At 35.8% G+C, this 19,502-nt stretch overlaps 1 protein-coding gene across 2 annotated transcripts in view; it reads right to left on the bottom strand.

Moving 5' to 3' along the window:
- Nucleotides 1-439: 439 nt before the first annotated feature.
- LOC149775332 (uncharacterized) overlaps nt 440-19,502 on the bottom strand; it is a 283,479-nt gene continuing 264,416 nt past the window's right edge. For both annotated transcript variants that reach the window (XM_089944066.1, XM_089944067.1), the window contains 4 exons: nt 18,126-18,387; nt 16,430-16,492; nt 15,665-15,842; nt 440-10,477 (listed from right to left, as the gene is read on the bottom strand). In XM_089944066.1, coding sequence (XP_089800192.1) covers nt 9,556-10,477; nt 15,665-15,842; nt 16,430-16,492; nt 18,126-18,387 — 1,425 coding nt within the window. In that variant the 3' untranslated portion in view covers nt 440-9,555. The remainder of the gene's footprint in view (nt 10,478-15,664; nt 15,843-16,429; nt 16,493-18,125; nt 18,388-19,502) is intronic.

Here is a 19,502-nt window from a genome sequence, read left to right as displayed (position 1 = left end):
ATTATGTGGCAGATCTGGTTCGATCATTTTTGCAGTTGAACAAGAGTTACACGTTAGCATGTATGGTAAGAAATGTATCGTCATTTTCAAGTCTCTCTAAAACAGCCCTTTCCTCATTTCACGATGTCAGCCTGTGATTTGACCATCCTATATTTGAGGAAATTAATTTTTGTGGAAGATATACAAGTACGAAAATGATGTGCTTCTTTGGGGGTCATTACACCTGTAAATAAAATATGAAAAATGCGCCACAAACCTGGATCCAACATCATTTGTTGCCGAGATACTTTTAATTGCTGACAATTTTGCAATTTGGAATTCAAACAATAAAATCTGCATATCCATTTTGATTCTATGATAACCACAAATCTAATGAAAAATGAACATAGAAAGATGATGGATAAATACAAGTCAACTGGAAATAAATACAAAGTCAATGTCAAATTTTACATCATTTATTTCATACTTTCATCATTTTCTTTTTTTGCGTTTCCATTTGGTAAAAATGAATATTTAATGACCATAAGTCAAAAATGAAGTTCTTTCATGTGTTAATAAAGTATCTGATCTATTAACATTTAATTTAGATACAAAATATAAAAATCCACTCAACCATGCTTCTACTTCGCATTCTTAACACTATAAATTACTGTAATGAAAAGTCACAAAGTGGTGTGTTTTCTTAATACATGCATTGACAAAATCATAGAGGCATTCATGGCAGAACTAAATACTTTATACAACGTTTTTCTACTTGAAGCAAATGTATGTAATTTTCAAGCGGACAAGATTCACAAATAGCACAGCAGAACAGGACAAAAACTCCATTACATGAAGTCAGATATAGCCTGTATGTTGAAACCACCCCTGAGCAAAACGAAAAGAAAAAAATATAACACTGCGGTTAATCTTGAGTGTCGACAGACAAACTGATGGACATGCACAAGACTCCAAAGTGACTGCTATCGTGAGATTCTCAAGGCAGGCTCGATAATTGTCTCCCTTTGGGACAATAATACAAAATAATTGGAAATAATAGTGGTTGATATTAGTGTGAGGGAACTGATATTGGTTCCGATATTGAGGATCTTGTATGATTGTTGTTGTTGTTTTTGTGGGTTTAGTGTCATTTATCAGCATATGATAAGCTATGCATGGTAGTCAGTATAACTGGTTGAGAAAGACCCAGGAAAAACCGAGGTAAGAACCACCAACCGATGGGAAGCCACTGGCAAGCTTTCTCACATATCCATATTAGCCAAGTCAGAGACTCAAACCCACTCAGACAGAGTGAGATGACAGTGATCAGTAAAGTTCAGAGCTTTCGACCTCTCAGCCACCTGGGGCACTTGTATTGTGCATATGCAATTTGTAAAATAAACAGTATTGCAAGCAAATTTAGGCAAAAGGTATTGTTCCACCAGCTTCACAACTAATGGATCTATGTCAGAACATTAAGTTAAGTCAACTTGAAAAGAACAATGTATTTGCAAGATTATATTACCTGCAACCTAATGCTTTTGCTGGGCCTGAATGATCCACATGTCCGATCATACCGATATGTGACAGGTGACAAAGGGCAAGCAACATTTTCAAAGTGATTGCCAGACTGGACAAGTGCAATTTTGAGCCAGTTGTCAAAAACGGAGAAGAAAAAAAAAGTTTTCTTTAGTAAATGGTGTCCGTTTATTCATAATTTGTCTCACTGGACATAATATAATAGGCAGGAAAAACGTTACTTGCTATTTGAATACAAGCATATTCACGTATAATGAGTCTCTATCAAGCAGATGAATCTTAATCTAATATCAAAAGTTCACAATTTGATGTCATTAACAAATATTTTATTTACATAAGCATCTCACAGACCAGGAATACTCATCATTTCCTGTAATTTGAGCCAAAGTGTTTCAAATTCACAGACTAGTTACAAACAACTTTGCATTAAGAGCAGTTTGCTTGGAAATCAAGTAAAGGAACAAGACAATATGGAGTGGTTTGTCAAGTGGTTATTTCTATCAGTTTCAACAAGTGATATTGGCATTCATTTGTCTGGAGAGATCATCATCGGTAGAGTCACACATAACAAGTGTCCATGTCTGACATGCCAAACCTCTTAGGTAGGGAGATAAAAGAAAGAAATGGAAGGAAAGGTAAAAAAAAATATAGCCAAGCTGAGAAAATAAAATTGTTGAAAAAGCACTGATTCTTGCTGAATTGGATTAGCTGCAGCCTGAGAAAGGAGTCCAGTCTGCCATTTGGTCAAGTCTGTTGTAAAGATTCATCAATAACAGACTAAAAATCTGTCTTTGTTGTGGGTTTATGATGTGGATTTATGCTGAAATTTCATCGTAAATGTCCAAAAAAACATACAAGGTGTAGAGGATTAAAGCCCATTAGAAAAGCCTGTATGTACAGACCATGCCAATTCATTCCAACAATATCCTTAATGAAGTTAAAGTTTTCAGTCTTCAAAATTATACTTAAAAACAGAACAATTAAAGTGTATGCAGACCAAGTAAAAGTTCAAAATTACTTGCCCTGCAAGTGGCTAAATGTAAAAAAAATATAATTCAAGCCCTGTTTCTAGCAATCACACTACACCTGATACATTGTTTAGAAAATACAAATGAGATCATCAAATAAGATTTGTAAACCTCTCACAAAATTAGCTGCAACTCGTACAGTATATTCAAAGTGACTGATGAATTGTATTACAAGATGACTTGTATTACAAGATGACTCAAAGAAATTCCATGTTCATCTGAATCTAGGATGCAAGATCATTAACAAATCCTAACTAGATATCTCAGTAACAGAATGTTTACAGAAAACCACTTGCGTGATACAAAGCATAATTACAATTTTCAAAACATGAGGAGATAATGCTCAAGTACTGATCAGATACAGCCAATGTAATATAAAAACTTGTCACAATACAAATACATACCAAGTTTCATGACAATATCTCAAACAGTTCTGGCAATATTTAGCCGGATAAAAGCGAGATGGATGGACTTAATTTGCAATAAATTTGGGGACAACTTTTAAAATGCTGATTTGAGATACTCCATTATTGTTACTGGCCATGATATCAAGTTCATTGGTCATCTTGGGAAATACTGCATAAACTAATGTGTGACGATGATAAAAAGGCCAACAATTAATAAAACAACTTGTTGGGATTTTGATGCCAATTTGCATTTCTAATAGTCTGCCAGCAAAATTTTGTCAAAGGCAACCTTAATATGTAACATAATGGCATCTTTTGTATCAAATATTTCTGATAAGGACCTTTTACTTCCCTGGGCAGCTTGTACTATAAAAGATACACAAAATTTAATGTGGCATCTTTTTTTAAAATCCATATTGCCTAAAATTTTCATTATAAACCAAGAAAATTAAATATTTCAAAACAAAAGTTTACAGACGATACTATGCTCACGAATCAATGTCATTACCTCTGTCCTAGCAATATGTCAACTGGAAACACAATTGACACTCGGTTATTGCTTGAGTCGAACTGCAAACAACAAAAGATCCTGATATGCAGTAGCATAATGCACCTGCAGATCAGGGTCTATCTTTTATCTACTTGTTACTCCCAAGACACAGCACAGATCCAGATTCACTGGAACATTATGTGATGGCAGATTTGGGTCTGTGCAGTTTACAGTTGGACTCGTCTCATAAGCGAGGATATAAGGTATATTGACATACATGATTCAAGTTGTATCATCTTTTATCAAGCTACAACTTCAAACCAAGACCGACTATCACATAATACACCAGCAGATCTGGGGTTTTATCATCATTGGGAACAACAAAAAAACATAAAAAGAGTAAGAAGCATAGACCCTGCTACGATGGCATAAACCTTTAAAACAAATCTGGGTCTGTATCACCCACTGGAAAAATATATAGAATTAGAAGTATAGACTCTGCTAAGCCAGCATACTAGACAACAGCAGATCTGGGTCTGTATCATTCACTGGAAATAATAAATAGAACAAGATGTGTAGACCATGATCTGCCAGTATGATGAGCAACAACAGATCTGGGTCTAGGCAAGCTGTTATAACTGAACGCATTGTGTCCACTAATGAATGTTAAATATAAATTCAATGAGTGCCGAGCGTGTAAAAGGACCTTTTATCAAAACATTCCAGGGCCATGTCAATATTTTTTGTGGAAAATATTCTTTCAACAACAAAGTTAAGTGCAATTTATCAATTTTAACACAAATTATACATAATAATTTTCAAACAGCACAATTTAACTCTGAAAACACATTTAAAAAAACATCAAATTAAGAGAAAAGTATGTTACAAATTTGTTTCATCCAATTAATATCGATGACTAATTTACAGAATATGTTCAAATACATTGTTAATTAGTTCAATATAAAAGTACAGCTTGAGATAATGTTTCATGCTAGAAGGAAAAACCCCTGTAATAATAGTCCTTTTATTCTAAAGAATGAGGTACCATACAATCCATAGTAGAACACACATACAACTTCAAATGACATAGATCCTGACCAGCTATCACAGTATGAGACACGAGTTCCAGCTCTACACTTTATGTGACAGCAGATTCAGCTATACACATTATGTGACTGCAGATTCAGCTCTACACATTAATGTTGTTGTTGTTCTAGGGTTTAACGCCATTTTTCAGCACAAGATAGGCTATACATGGCGGCCAGTATCAATGGTGGAGGAAGAACCCTGGTAAACTCTACACATTAATTAACAGCAGATTCACTCTACACATTATGTAACAGCAGATTCAGCTCTATACATCACGTGACTGCAGATTCAGCTCTACACATCATGTGACTGCAGATTCAGCTCAACACATCATGTGACTGCAGATTCAGCTGTACATAGTATGTGACTGCAGATTCAGCTCTACACATGTAACATCAGATTCAGCTCTACACATCATGTGACTGCAGATTCAGCTCTACACATCATGTGACTGCAGATTCAGCTCTACATATTATGTGACTGCAGATTCAGCTTAACATATTATGTGACTGCCAATTCAGCTCTACACATTAAGTGACTGCAGATCCATTTTGCCACACGCCAACAGATCCAGCACTACAGGTTATGTGACACTATATTCAACTCTACACATTATACGATAGTCGTTCTAACTCTACATATTACCAGATCCAGTTCTACATGTGACAGCAGATCCAGCTCTATACATTATGTGTCAGCAGATTGTGTGCTACATGTGACAACAGATCCAGCTCTATACATTATGTGTCAGCATGTGACAGAAGATCTAGCCATCTGCAGTTGAATGTGTATTATACATTAAAAAACATTTTCTGGATTGAGATAAAATTATGATAATTAACTTTTTTCCATTAAATATTTTAGAGTGAAGTCACTGGGGCTCTGTAACACTCTAATTTCAGATACAAATCTAACACAGGTCTGAAATGGTAAACCAGGTCCACATTCCATGTGCACTGGCTCCATCAAAATTAGGGCATACTTATTCTACAAATGTTTATCACACAGAACACAAGTTCCATGAAGGGACTGATGCTGTGTGAGAAGACCTTCCAGGAATTCAAGACAGGACTCTCTTGGCAGATCTAAGGAAACATGTTTAGCAGATCTAATCTAAAAACATCAGAATGGCTTTATTCCATGCCAAGTTAATACACACACATTTTTTCATGGTGTCTAAGTAAAAGAAAGAACCTACGGGGCATGATTAATGTGTGCTTTTCAGCTGCATAATATTGTCCTAATTATGATCCAGAAACAAAAATACCTACCTGACAATTTTAGACCTTGATCAGATCGAGTGTCATTATCAGTATTACAGGACAGCATGATTTAACCATTGTGCCTTAGGCCACATAAATAAATATGGTACATTTTCAGAGGGAATGAAAAATTCTTCCCTTCATTAACTACACGCACCTCCTTGACTGAGATCATCAAAAATCTATTTTCTAAAGTAAAAATGTACAACATAACAGTATAGATATATATGTTACTCTACTTTCACATATACAAATATTCGTGTACATTAATAGTACAGTGACTGACCAATCTTAATGTTATATCACAAATAAAAATTTATTTGGTTATTTTCTTTTCTTATGGTGACTGCTGGATTTGAAATGAGTCCCGACAGCAGAAGCCTTTAACAATGCATATTCATAAAGCAATGTCTTAATGCATATTCATAATGAATTGTCATAATGCCCAAAATGGACTTTATAAAAATGGACATTCAATGACACATTTTGTTTTCCTATATATTTATGATCATGAAAACTTTACAGTTAGTCCGTAGTTTGTAATATTTGAAGCATTAATATTAAGCAGGAGGATATGGGGGACTTGAGCCCCCACCCCTGGCTTCAACAAATGTATCCCAAGTGTTTATAAAATTACTAGCCCTTACTGAAATTTTCCTATGATATACCATGTATATATTTTATATGAGGTGTCCATGCTCTTCAGTGTGTGCAAATGTTATGAATTTCTAAATGTTATTATTTTATGTACAGGAAGTCATATGACTTTTTCTCCCCAAAGTATTCTATCAAAATGACCATTAGGCCAAACCCCAAAAATGTGTTTCCACTCTCCATGTTTCTCATTGCCAATCTAAGCACTTTTTTTTACCCCACTATCAAAAAAAAAAATCACAAAAGAGGGTCACATTAAATATATATATTAAAAAAAATAACTACCCCCACCCCCACCTGCCTATATGAATTTTAAAACCAGTGCTATAGGAAACACATATTTATCTTGGCCTTATTTGGGAATAGATGATACATAATCAAAAGAGAGTAATACAAAAAAAATGTGCACCAAGTTTTTAGGGACTGCTTGGACCATTCCAAGTCAAATTATCAATTTTGTCAAAAAGTTGATTCATCCAACATTGAACATATGATCATTCTTTAATCTTCAGAGCCATGTTCCCTGTACATAATGAACAGTCCAGTGTGAACAGCACAGACCCAGATCTACAGTTCCATAATATATCATCAGATAAGGGTCAACAATATATGTTTGCGATAATAATTTAAAGGAAGCTGCAGTGGCTTAGTGGTTAGTTACCAGACTCACAATCACTAAGGTGTAAGGTTTGAATCCTGTCCCGACTAGTCCCCGTAGACCACTGCAGAATGATTCTGGGCAAGACACCTTTTAAATGTCTTAGAGTGAAATAACCCTTCATCTCTGATGTGTTGTCAAAAACAAATCAATCAATTGCTGGCATAACAGCCGTGCAAAATATGATTTACCTTTGCATTATGCAATTAGAGTAAAATCTATGCTGCTCACAACTTGGCATGTGTTTTACACACATTTAAAAAATAATGATTATAACAGCCTTTAATCTATGTTCAACAGTCATGTATAACAACCTTTCTACGACAAAATTAAATTTGTATGAGTTTTGACTCTGAAAATACATAGTAACAGTGGCAACTAATGCAACAATACCTAATTTTGGATTCCAGATAGGATTTTCTTTAAAGTTCATATACAAAAACAAGAGTCCCTCAAAGGTAATATTGTTTTACTGGGTGGAAAGAATATCCAGGAAAACAAGGTCAAACTTTTTCTTCCTTTGATCTGGCAAGTGCTGAAACCATCTCTGATATTCTTCAGTGTCAAGATTTTCAAATTAGCTGCTGTCATTTAGGACTAAGTAGACATTATCAGAAGTCTTTTGGTAAAAACCTCATGTCAATATAACTGGCATCCATTCTACAGGCGTATCAATGGCAAGATTTTCAAGATAGCCTTCATAGCAACCATATTGGATGCATGATTGGCATCATTTAGGACCAAGTCTACTGGTGAAAACCACAAGTTGATATTGGCTTCAGATGAACCAAGATAACAATATTTTCAAGATAGCCATATTGAGAGTCAATGTGCATTATTTTCATTTTTGGATAAACTAGACACACAAGTACACTTCTGATGAAAACCCCATGCAAAAATCGCATTCCATCTAAGAGATGGAGCAATAATAAGATTTTCAAGATGGCCATATTGTATATCAAATCAGCACCATTGTAATTTTGGGCCAACACAACATTACAGAAAAAGGCTTGTGAATAAAGCCCCATGTTGATATGATTTTCCATTTCAGAAAAGTAACATTAACATTTTCAAGATGACTACCATGGTATGGTGGCCATATTGGACATCAGATGTCTACCAACTAGAAATTGCAAAGAAGTCTTCTGGTGAAAGCATCGTGCTGATATGACCAGCCATCAAAGGGAAACAGAGACAGTAAGATTTACAACATGGCAGTAAAAGTTGGTCGTATCATTAGTCAAACTGGTACCATTTTCACTCCTGACCTACTAGACATCATAAGAAGTATTTCAATGAAAACCCCATGTTGATATGACAATCCATTTAGGAGGGAGTAGTGACAACAGAAATTTCAAGATGGCAGCAGTGGCAGACATATTGGATAAACAAGCAGCACCATTTATATTTAGTTCAGAAGTAGTAGCAAGATTTTTAAGATGGCTGCGGTTGTGGCATTAATGGATGTAAAACAGGCAAAATTTCCATTTAGGATGAAATAGATATATAAATTCCTTGGTGAAAGCTGTTAATTCAATGACAAGATTTTCAAGATGGCTGCTATAGTGACCATACAGAAATGTCTAAGTAGCACCATTTTCATTTTGGACCAATAATACCATGGAATGAATGTGTCTTTAAAGTTCAAAAGAAGACCACCAAGTTGTTTATGAGGATAACACAACTTGTGCTAATGGACAGACAGACAGACAAAACACCATCACACAAGTTCTTCTGGTCTATGACCAGTAGACCTAAGATAAAGAGAAGGACTTGGCTTTTATTGCTTCTCTTCAGACACACTTTTGTGGCATCAATGATTACATGGCTGGAACATAATTTTGACAATGTCTCAATTATCTGAAGAAATGTCAATAGTGTTTCCAATTTTCAACCTATTTCGTGGATGGTGATTTAAATCCACCTAAAAATTAATCACAGTAAGTACAGGGTCTGGAACTGAGCTGTTTTCCATTTCAAACAATAGCACCGGTCAAAGACCACATCTAGCTTTTGCTAAAAAAACAAAAATATAGGTTCTCATCCAGTAATTGGCAAGTGCTTTTTTATATTACACTAAGAGTAATAATGACAGCTCTATTTGTTGTCCAATGTGGAATGCTATACAAAAACTTGTTTTCTTGGGGAACAAAAATGAATCATGTTTAATGTTCCACATTTCCAAAAAGCACTGTCCTGTGAACGATTAGGTTGCACGTTCAGAACTTGCAAACACTGGGCAAACATCCATATAGAGAATCAAAATGACACTAGATTAATTTTGCCGAGATTTTTTTTGCAGGACATGGGGTAATAGCTTGCTTTATTGAAGGACTTGTTCTAAACTATCAACAGGATGCAAAATTAAAATGAACTTATTTCTAATTTAGGCTAAATGAAACTGGTGTAAACATGTAACGCTGATAGTTCTGGGTTTCTGGATGTAATACTACCTGGAATGAGCATCTGGATCTGTGGAATTTGAATGACTATCCCGTTTGCTCTCTCCTACAGAGTCTGTGGGACTGACCCCTTTAGTTTTGTTAACAGTCGATGAACCATGACCACTAGTTTGAGTTGCACTAACTGAAGGTATCAAGGGGGGAGGTCCCCCAGGTATGATTGCCGGTGAGCTGCCTTTGGCATGGTGGTTTAGTGCTGGACTAATTGTTCCAAAGTGACCTAACCCTGACATTCCCAGGGAATCATGAGTCCTCATAGAGGTGGGTAATTTATTTTCAAAATATGCTGCATTAAATCTTTCTCTCTCAAATAAAGGCAGTCTTTCCAACCATTCTCGTTTCTGTCTCTCCTGTTCACGAATAAACATTTCGTCTTTGAACCGGTCATGATCAAACAATGGAAATGGATGTTGGGAAGGGAAGCGATTCAGTAACTGCTCCCTTGCTTCCATCTCCCTTTGCAAAAATCTGCTGTGATTGGAGAATTCAAGTGATCCCTTATCAAAGGGTGGCCATAAATGATGGGGTGGTGGAACCCTATCAGATCCAAATACTGATGCCGTCGATCCACTTAGTAATCTACTTCTCTCCATCATGTTTGCACTTAGGGAATTTAAATGAAGATATGGGTCCTGCATTCCTGCTGTCGTGCCTGACCGCAATGAATGAGAAAAAATATCATTTTTCAATATATCTTCCTCTCTTCTCTCCTCTTTGATTGTTATGGAATTCTTGTCCTCGAAGCGTCTGTCAAATTCCAACTTTGCAGAGTCTGCACGACCATTCCTGATAGGTGATCGTGATCGAGATCTAGAACGTGAGCGATGATCCTTGTCATGCATCCTTTCTCTGTCTCTTCCCATACTGTCAAAGCTGTTCAGTCTCTCTCTCTCTGACAGTCTTCTTTCTCTGTGAATACAAAATGTAAATGTAATTGGACTTACAACCAATTAATGGCTTCCCAAAGAGTCATTTTCTTCCGATCTTCAGGATATTGTGGACATTTTTTTTAGCTTTTAAGTTTCTTAGTGTGTCTTTAAAAAAAGCAAAGACGAGTTTTCTGTGGCCCCTAATTTACTCATATACTATGCACAGTAAAACTGAAATCTCCATATTCTTAGTTTTTCCTAATAATAAATTAATCCTGTCCATCATATCTCAACCCATATAACAGAATATATCATCCATAAACTAATAATAACAATAATAATAATAATTTGTCATTTCTTTTTTATTTCATTGTTTTATTTTGTACTGTACTGTAAATAATTAAACTTCCTAAGAACTCATCTATACATATAACAGAAAGTATATCAAAACTCATTCTCTGATATTGAAAAAAATTAACCATCACCAATTTGTCTTTTGTAAATTTGTTTCTTCTTTAACATTTCCATAAATTTTGTTTCATTTATGAAGTTCAAATATTACTACAGTTCAAGGAATATTTTAATGTTTGAGCCAAAGGATTTTTTCTGCATTAATACTGTTAAAATATTAGACAATTAAGTCTCCACAGTTCCCCAATTTTTATTTGACAGAAGAATTACCTCTGACAAATAAATTAGTAAATTAGCCAATTTAATGATGCTAAAGACAGTTTCCATCAAGTACAGATGCTTCCCGATGAGGTCATTAGCTGCCCATTTTACCTGGACAACGGGCAACCTGGCAGTTTCTCCTATAGCCGATTACCAAAACTGACCATCTTTAACAAGGCACACTGAAGCAAGGTCAACTTATAAATCACAAATATAGATACTAACAGAAAGCCTGAATTGCGTTCTGTTTATGTAAGTAATTTTCATAAAAGTATCAAGAGATTCAATGAAGTTATTTCAACTTCCAAACACCATATATAAGTCAACGGTCAATCTGCCAAATGACCACAAATATGGTGGCTGATTACATCATTCGGAAATTATCTATAGGATTTTAGACCTCAATACAGTGTATGCATGATATGACAACAGTATGGGTGGTTTAGACCTCATTAGTGTATGCAGTATATGAAGACAGTATGGATGGTTTAGACCTCAATAGTGTATGCATCATATGACGGTATGGTTGGTTTAGACCTCAATGCAGTGTATACATGATATGACAACAGTATGGGTGGTTTAGACCTCAATGCAGTGTATGCATCATATGACAGTATGGATGGTTTAGACCTCAATAGTGTATGCATCATATGATGGTATGGTTGGTTTAGACCTCAATGCAGTGTATGCATGATATGACAACAGTATGGGTGGTTTAGACCTCAATGCAGTGTATGCATCATATGACAGTATGGATGGTTTAGACCTCAATGCAGTGTATGCAGTATATGAAGACAGTATGGATGGTTTAGACCTCAATAGTGTATGCATCATATGACGGTATGGTTGGTTTAGACCTCAATACAGTGTATGCATGATATGACAACAGTATGGGTGGTTTAGACCTCAATGCAGTGTATGCATCATATGACAGTATGGATGGTTTAGACCTCAATGCAGTGTATGCAGTATATGAAGACAGTATGGATGGTTTAGACCTCAATAGTGTATGCATCATATGACGGTATGGTTGGTTTAGACCTCAATACAGTGTATGCATGATATGACAACAGTATGGGTGGTTTAGACCTCAATGCAGTGTATGCATCATATGACAGTATGGATGGTTTAGACCTCAATACAATGTAGTATATGAAGACAGTATGGATGGTTTAAATCTCGATAGTGTATGCATGATATGACAGTACTGGTGGTTTAGACCTCAATAGTGTATGCATGATATGACAGTATGGGTGGTTTAGACCTCAATACAGTGTATGCAGTATATGAAGACAGTGTGGATGGTTTAAACCTCAATAGTGTATACATGATATGATGACAGTATGGGTGGTTTAGACCACAATACAGTGTATGCAGTATATGAAGAAGTATGGATGGTTTAAATCTCAATAGTGTATGCATGATATGACAGTATGGGTGGTTTAGACCTCAATACAATGTAGTATATGAAGACAGTATGGATGGTTAAATCTCGATAGTATATGCATGATATGACAGTACTGGTGGTTTAGACCTCAACAGTGTATGCATGATATGACAGTATGGGTGGTTTAGACCTCAATACAGTGTATGCAGTATATGAAGACAGTGTGGATGGTTTAAACCTCAATAGTGTATACATGATATGATGACAGTATGGGTGGTTTATACCACAATACAGTGAATGCAGTATATGAAGACAGTATGGATGGTTTAGACCTCAATAGTGTATGCATGATATGACAGTATGGGTGGTTTAGACCTCATTAGTGTATGCATGATATGACAGTATGGTTGGTTTAGACCTCAATGCAGTGTATGCAGTATATGAAGACAGTATGGATGGTTTAAACCTCAATAGTGTATGCATGATATGACAGTATGGGTGGTTTAGACCTCAATACAATGTAGTATATGAAGACAGTATGGATGGTTTAGACCTCAATAGTGTATGCATGATATGACAGTATGGGTGGTTTAGACCTCAATGCAGTGTATGCAGTATATGAAGACAGTATGGATGGTTTAAACCTCAATAGTGTATGCAGTATATGAAGACAGTGTGGATGGTTTAGACTTCAATAGTGTATGCATGATATGACGGTATGGTTGGTTTAGACCTCAATGCAGTGTATGCAGTATATGAAGACAGTATGGATGGTTTAAACCTCAATAGTGTATGCAGTATATGAAGACAGTATGGATGGTTTAGACCTCAATAGTGTATGCATGATATGACGGTATGGTTGGTTTAGACCTCAATACAGTGTGTGCAGTATATGAAGACAGTATGGATGGTTTAAACCTCAATAGTGCATGCATGATATGACAGTATGGGTGGTTTAGACCTCAATACAATGTAGTATATGAAGACAGTATGGATGGTTTAAATCTCAATAGTGTATGCATGATATGACAGTACTGGTGGTTTAAACCTCAATAGTGTATGCATGATATGACAGTACTGGTGGTTTAGACCTCAATAGTGTATGCATGATATGACAGTATGAGTGGTTTAGACCTCAATACAGTGTATGCAGTATATGAAGACAGTGTGGATGGTTTAAACCTCAATAGTGTATACATGATATGATGACAGTATGGGTGGTTTAGACCTCAATACAGTGTATGCAGTATATGAAGACAGTGTGGATGGTTTAAACCTCAATAGTGTATACATGATATGATGACAGTATGGGTGGTTTAGACCACAATACAGTGTGTGAAGTATATGAAGACAGTATGGATGGTTTAAACCGCAATAGTGTATGCATGATATGACAGTATGGGTGGTTTAGACCTCATTACTGTATGCATATGACAGTATGGGTGGTTTAGACCTCAATACAGTGTATGCATAATATGAAAATACTGACAAAGCTTATCATTACACACAGGGCTCAAATGATCTCTCACTTGCACACAATCATGTGCACACACACACAACTTAACAGTGGAAATAGAGTTACTTTATGCACATATGACAGTAATATTTGATGCAAACAAAGAACACATGTATTCCTGTTAGTTTCCTCCTAATTTGCATGAACAGTCATGTTGCATGAAAACTGTCATCATATTGTATAAACAGTCATCATGTTATATGAACACTGTCATGTACATACAATCATGTTCAATTAACAGTCATCATGTATGAACACTCATCATGTTGTATAAACAGTCAACATGCTGTATGAATACTGTCATCATGTTGTATGAACACTGTCATCATATTGCATAAACACTAGTTGTATGAACAGTCATCATGTTGTATAAACACTATTATGTATAAACAGTCATGTTGTAGGAACACTGTCACCATAATGTTTGAACACTGTAGAATACTGTTATTAAGTCTTTAAAGACATTTATTGGACAGTTAATAAGTGATTATCAGGACCAAGCAAGAGACGCAGATTTTGTCATGAGAAATTTGTTACTTAGGTAACTGATATTTCATGTACACTAGAGTGCAAACCCTAAGGGACTTTTTTCTTATCCATATCATCAGTGAGTCTGGATTACCAATAAGGGCAGCCAAACAAGAACAATGCATATGCCACATCATGATACATCAACCTCAAATGACCATGACCTTTTAAGCCAGGAACTCAACTCGTGTGTGCTAAGGTGTGGATCTGGGTAAAGCTTCATAAAAAATATCTGCGATGTTTAAACACAGCAGCTTGGGTATGTACACAGACCAATGATTTGCATTATTCCTTTGTTGCAACACCAACTCTGAGGGCAATGAAAATGAATACATAAGGCACCATCAATTCAAGTTATTTTAACTGGCTGAGGATTCGTTGCAATATCTTTATTGGTTAATTAAGCTATGCCCAGAGATGGAAGGAAATCACTGATTTACTTTTTCTTTTGCCATCTGTCAGACCTGAAGACGACGGCATGGCTGTGGTATGTGACAACTTTCCTTAAAATATCTTCGTAAGTTCAAAAGTTGTACCCAGGACAAGAATATAACCCATATTAACATTTTCCCGTTTTGACCTTCACCTTGAAGATCAGGGCATTACTACGGTATGTCAAGAATCAGATATGACTGATTTATAACAGGTTCACAGTTTCATTAAAATATCTTCAGTTGTTCATGAGTTACTGTTGAAAAAGGATACAAGTCAGAGAATTATATTTTTCCCATGAGGCAGGGGCCATGTTTATGGTCTCCAACACACATTCCTTTAATGATATGTACTTGAACAATGTTTTATAAAAATATATTTAGTCGTTCAAAAGTTATACTCTGTACAATGATACAAATAACTGAATTACATTTTCCCTTGCTTTGACCTTAAAACAGGAGGCACTGATATGATATGCAAAAAACAGTCACGTTCTAATATATACCTGGATAAAATTTCATGAAAATCCCTCCACCATTACAATGTTATGGGTCACAACATAATATGCCTGACTTGAGAATATGTACAAGCAGAAAATGAAGATTCCACACCTTCATAACTACTAAAAATCCCATCAAATATCGCTTTTAACCCTATATTGTAAAAAAAAAAAACACTTTTGGTTCAGTTACCTATCCCTGTCTTCTTCTCTCCTCCTATCACTACTGAGATCTCTTTCTTTCTCCAATTCCCTCTCTCGGTCCCTGCTGGAAGTTGCTGAGAATGTCGGGGGAGTTCTATGTAGCCGACTCCATTCATGAGACCCTGAGATAGTGGGAATCTCTCGACTGACGGGTGGCAGTCCATTTCCTGTGATTTTTTTAAAATTCCACTTGTGAAATTTGAAATAAAAGCAAGCAAGCAATACTGTGATACTATAAACCAAAACTTTTTAAGCTTTGTGAACAAAACTAAATGAGAGCTTGTAAAGTGATTAAATAATTTTCACTGCTTTGTAAGCCTATCGTGACAGTTTCCATAAAAGAGGCCTAGATGGGATTGGTTTCACTCATTTTGCTCCTGCTTCCTCTTATGGGAAAGATTACTGCATTTGATAATAAATGGGAACATAACTTTCTTTTACTGTCCAAGCTAGAATTTCAAGACTAATCTTTTTTGTTGTCTTCAACAATTTCTTTGAAAAATAAAAGAGTACTAATTGAGACCACTCATTTTGCTCGTTTTCTCTTATAGAAAACATTACTGCATTTGGTAATGAAAGGAAAATGTTTGTGCTGTCCAAGCTAGGATTTCTACATGAACTTTTTGTCACCTTGAACAATTTCATCCCTAGTAAACTAAAACGTAACGAAAACAAATTAAAAATATTTTTAGGTGTCATTTCTGCAAACAGAAAACAGAAAAAACTATTAAAACATATTCTTATGAACCCTTACCTATTCCACCCAAATTGAGACCTGTACCAACAACATAAGGTGATGGGCGTGGGAATGTTGGAGCTGAAAGAAACAAATGTATTGTAAATGACAGATACCCTCCCTATGTTTAACAGTCCTGTATGTAGATAACAAATGTTTGTGCAGAAACTGTTTTTCTTCTTTAAGAGTAACCCTGACCTCTGACTTTTTTTAAAATCCAAAAATAAGATAGGCTTCTTCTTTACCCACAGTGTAAGCAGTCCACCAAGTTTTGTCCCGGTCTGAAACATATAAATAATGTTTTTCCAGTTGCAGTGACCGTGACCTTGGATCTTTTGAGCCCAAACAAAATAGGCTTTTCCTTATCAGAAGCACATGCTACTGACAAAGTCTGATAACATTACATGTTGAAGAACAACTTGTTTTGCAGAAAACATTTGTCTTCTTTCAGTCATGGTGACCTTGACCCTGGGCCTTTCGAGACCAATGTCTATAGGGTTCTTCTTACCCCATGAGCAAGCTATCCACAAAGTTTGTAACTGATAATGGTGTCAAACTTAAGTTATTGTACAGAAACCATTTTTCTTACTTTGGTCCAAGTTACCATTAAACCTTTGACCCTGAAATCATAGCGGTCTTTCTTACCAAAAGTGCAAGCTATCCACAAAGTTTGGTAAAAGTAGATCATGGACAATTTCAGTTATGTTTTGGAAACCAACTTGGTAACTGATTGATTGACATCATAATATAAATGGTCTGCCTTCTGTCAGGTGTATGAAAATCAGCAAGTACTATGTATACTTGCTTACGAGTCCAACTGCAAACAGCACAGAACCAGATCTGCTGTCGCATAATGTGTGTTCAGTATTACTCAACTATAAAGCAAATATATATGGTGTAAAGAGAGGAAGGGCATTATTATCATTCAATATGTCATTAGTATCATCAAATAGTTATTCATACATTTATTTTACAATGTACGACATGATCTCAACACACCAAGTTTGACAAGATCTGATAAAACCATTTCCAAGATATTGTACAGACAATTTTTTAAAATGTATTTTAACACCTGAACATCGGCATCTGGATGCAAGCTATGCACTATTTATACAGCAATACTTCATTTAAACCAACCGTTAAATCCACAGCTTTTCTTTTATTTATGTAATCTACATGAATGAGAATCGTTCAGAAAAACTTACTGAAGAAACAATTTCCAAGAAGACTGTACTGCACAAGATATACATACTTAACATAGAAGTGAAAAGTGACCTCCCTGCAACAATACGCAGCGTTTTGTAACCGAACTTTATAAGAAATGTGCGTACTCGCATGTGATAGGAATAAAATAAATGTATGGTTACTACACGGTTTCTTAGCTGTACACATCAAAAGTTTTAATTCAAAAGAATCTTTGTACACAAGCTTAATCGGACCCAAAAAGTTAACTGGAAAACATACTTGCTTCGTACCTCTGTGGTTTTATGTTTGATCCGCAGGTCCAGCATGTGCAAAAGTAAAGTGGTCACTCATCCACCACAGAAGTTAACAATATACAAGTTGCTGAGACTGCTTAATAGATTCTGTGAGAAACTATTTCAAAATCAATGTAAATTAAAACTAAACATGACACCTGAAACTACATTTTAGATGCTGAGCCATTCTTCCAAGCTCACTTATTCTTTGAACTGGTATAACAATAGATACTTACCCATATGACTTGAACTGAGTAAACTGTGTGGACTGCCATCAAAGGGGTTCCTAGCGGCCCCTAAAATCCCTGAGGATACACTGGGCCCCAAATCAGTGGGCCGGGACACATTGCTTCCAGATAACAAATGACTAGGGGGCCTTAATGGGTCAAGTGGCTTGTGTTCAGAGGAACCACCTTTATGTGGATCTGTTTGCTTTTGCTGATAATGATAAATGTCCCATGCCAGCTTTACATGAGCTGCACACCACTTGCCAGATTTCTGAAAATCAAAATATTTCTTCAGTTACTCAAAATGTGTTTTGACAAAGTGTGACGATGTGAATCGTATGACAAAACCTGAATTAACAAATGCATATCACAAGGAATTTAATAATGGATAAGGAGACCTAAGTACAACATCAAATTAGGTGTTGCTAAGCTCCATTTAGAATGCAATACTGGCACCATTTTCATTAATGACCAACTTAATCTGTTGGTGAAAACCCCATGTCTATATGACCATTAATTCTGGAGTAGTAATAATGAATAAGATTTCAAGATGACCATCAAGCTGTTTGACCAACCATAGCTCCCATTTCTCAAAATTTACAAGTACTTTGTCTACATCACTTAATCATCTGAATTGGATAATTTATCAAGACTAATTGTTGCCTATATCAATATCAGAGCTTTTACCTAAGTTATTGAAGCTTTCATAGCAGTGATTCTAATCGTGCACACTCAAGAATGTACTTAAAAAAATCCACAACCTCCATTTTGAGGAGTGGAGATTATGACCCAGTTACTTTAAATAGCACATTATGACTAGATCTTAAACAGCGAACATGTGATATGGCGTAATAGTCCTTCATATCAATGAATGTAATATCTAAAAAGGGATTTTCTCTGATGCTGTGATGAAAAACCAGCTCAAAATGGCTGTTGTTTACAGCCGTTATCAAAAGGTGCTTCCATGACAATGGTGTAGAGGCCTCAAAATGCGCTTACATGCAAATTGGACGGAGGTGTCCAAAGGTGCTTAAATGAGAATGGAGTAGTAGCATCCAAAGGTGCTTACATGAGGTAAAGGGTTAGACAACTGGCCATCCCATAAGCTCCTTAGGTTTATCATGAGAGGGATTAGCAAGATCAGAAATTGAAAATCAAAGTCAAATAATCAAGCTGTTGCAATAGATCAATATGACATTCTTCAATGAAAACATCAAGAAGACCTAGTGACAATTTTCATGTCTAAAAATACATAATGCATTTAAAGTACACATGCACCATTGTAAGGTTAGTAACACAAATGTGCAACAAACAAAATGATGCTTGTCGTGAAGACTAAAAGAAAGCTTATTGGTAAACCCGACTCCAAGAAGCTGAAAGGTTTTC

Source organism: Sinohyriopsis cumingii, chromosome 19, assembly GCF_028554795.1.
Source record: "Sinohyriopsis cumingii isolate HCF-2022 chromosome 19, ASM2855479v2, whole genome shotgun sequence".
Taxonomy (NCBI): Eukaryota; Metazoa; Mollusca; class Bivalvia; order Unionida; family Unionidae; genus Sinohyriopsis; species Sinohyriopsis cumingii.
Note: the sequence above shows the minus strand (reverse complement) of the source record. Positions and strands in the feature narration are given on the sequence as shown.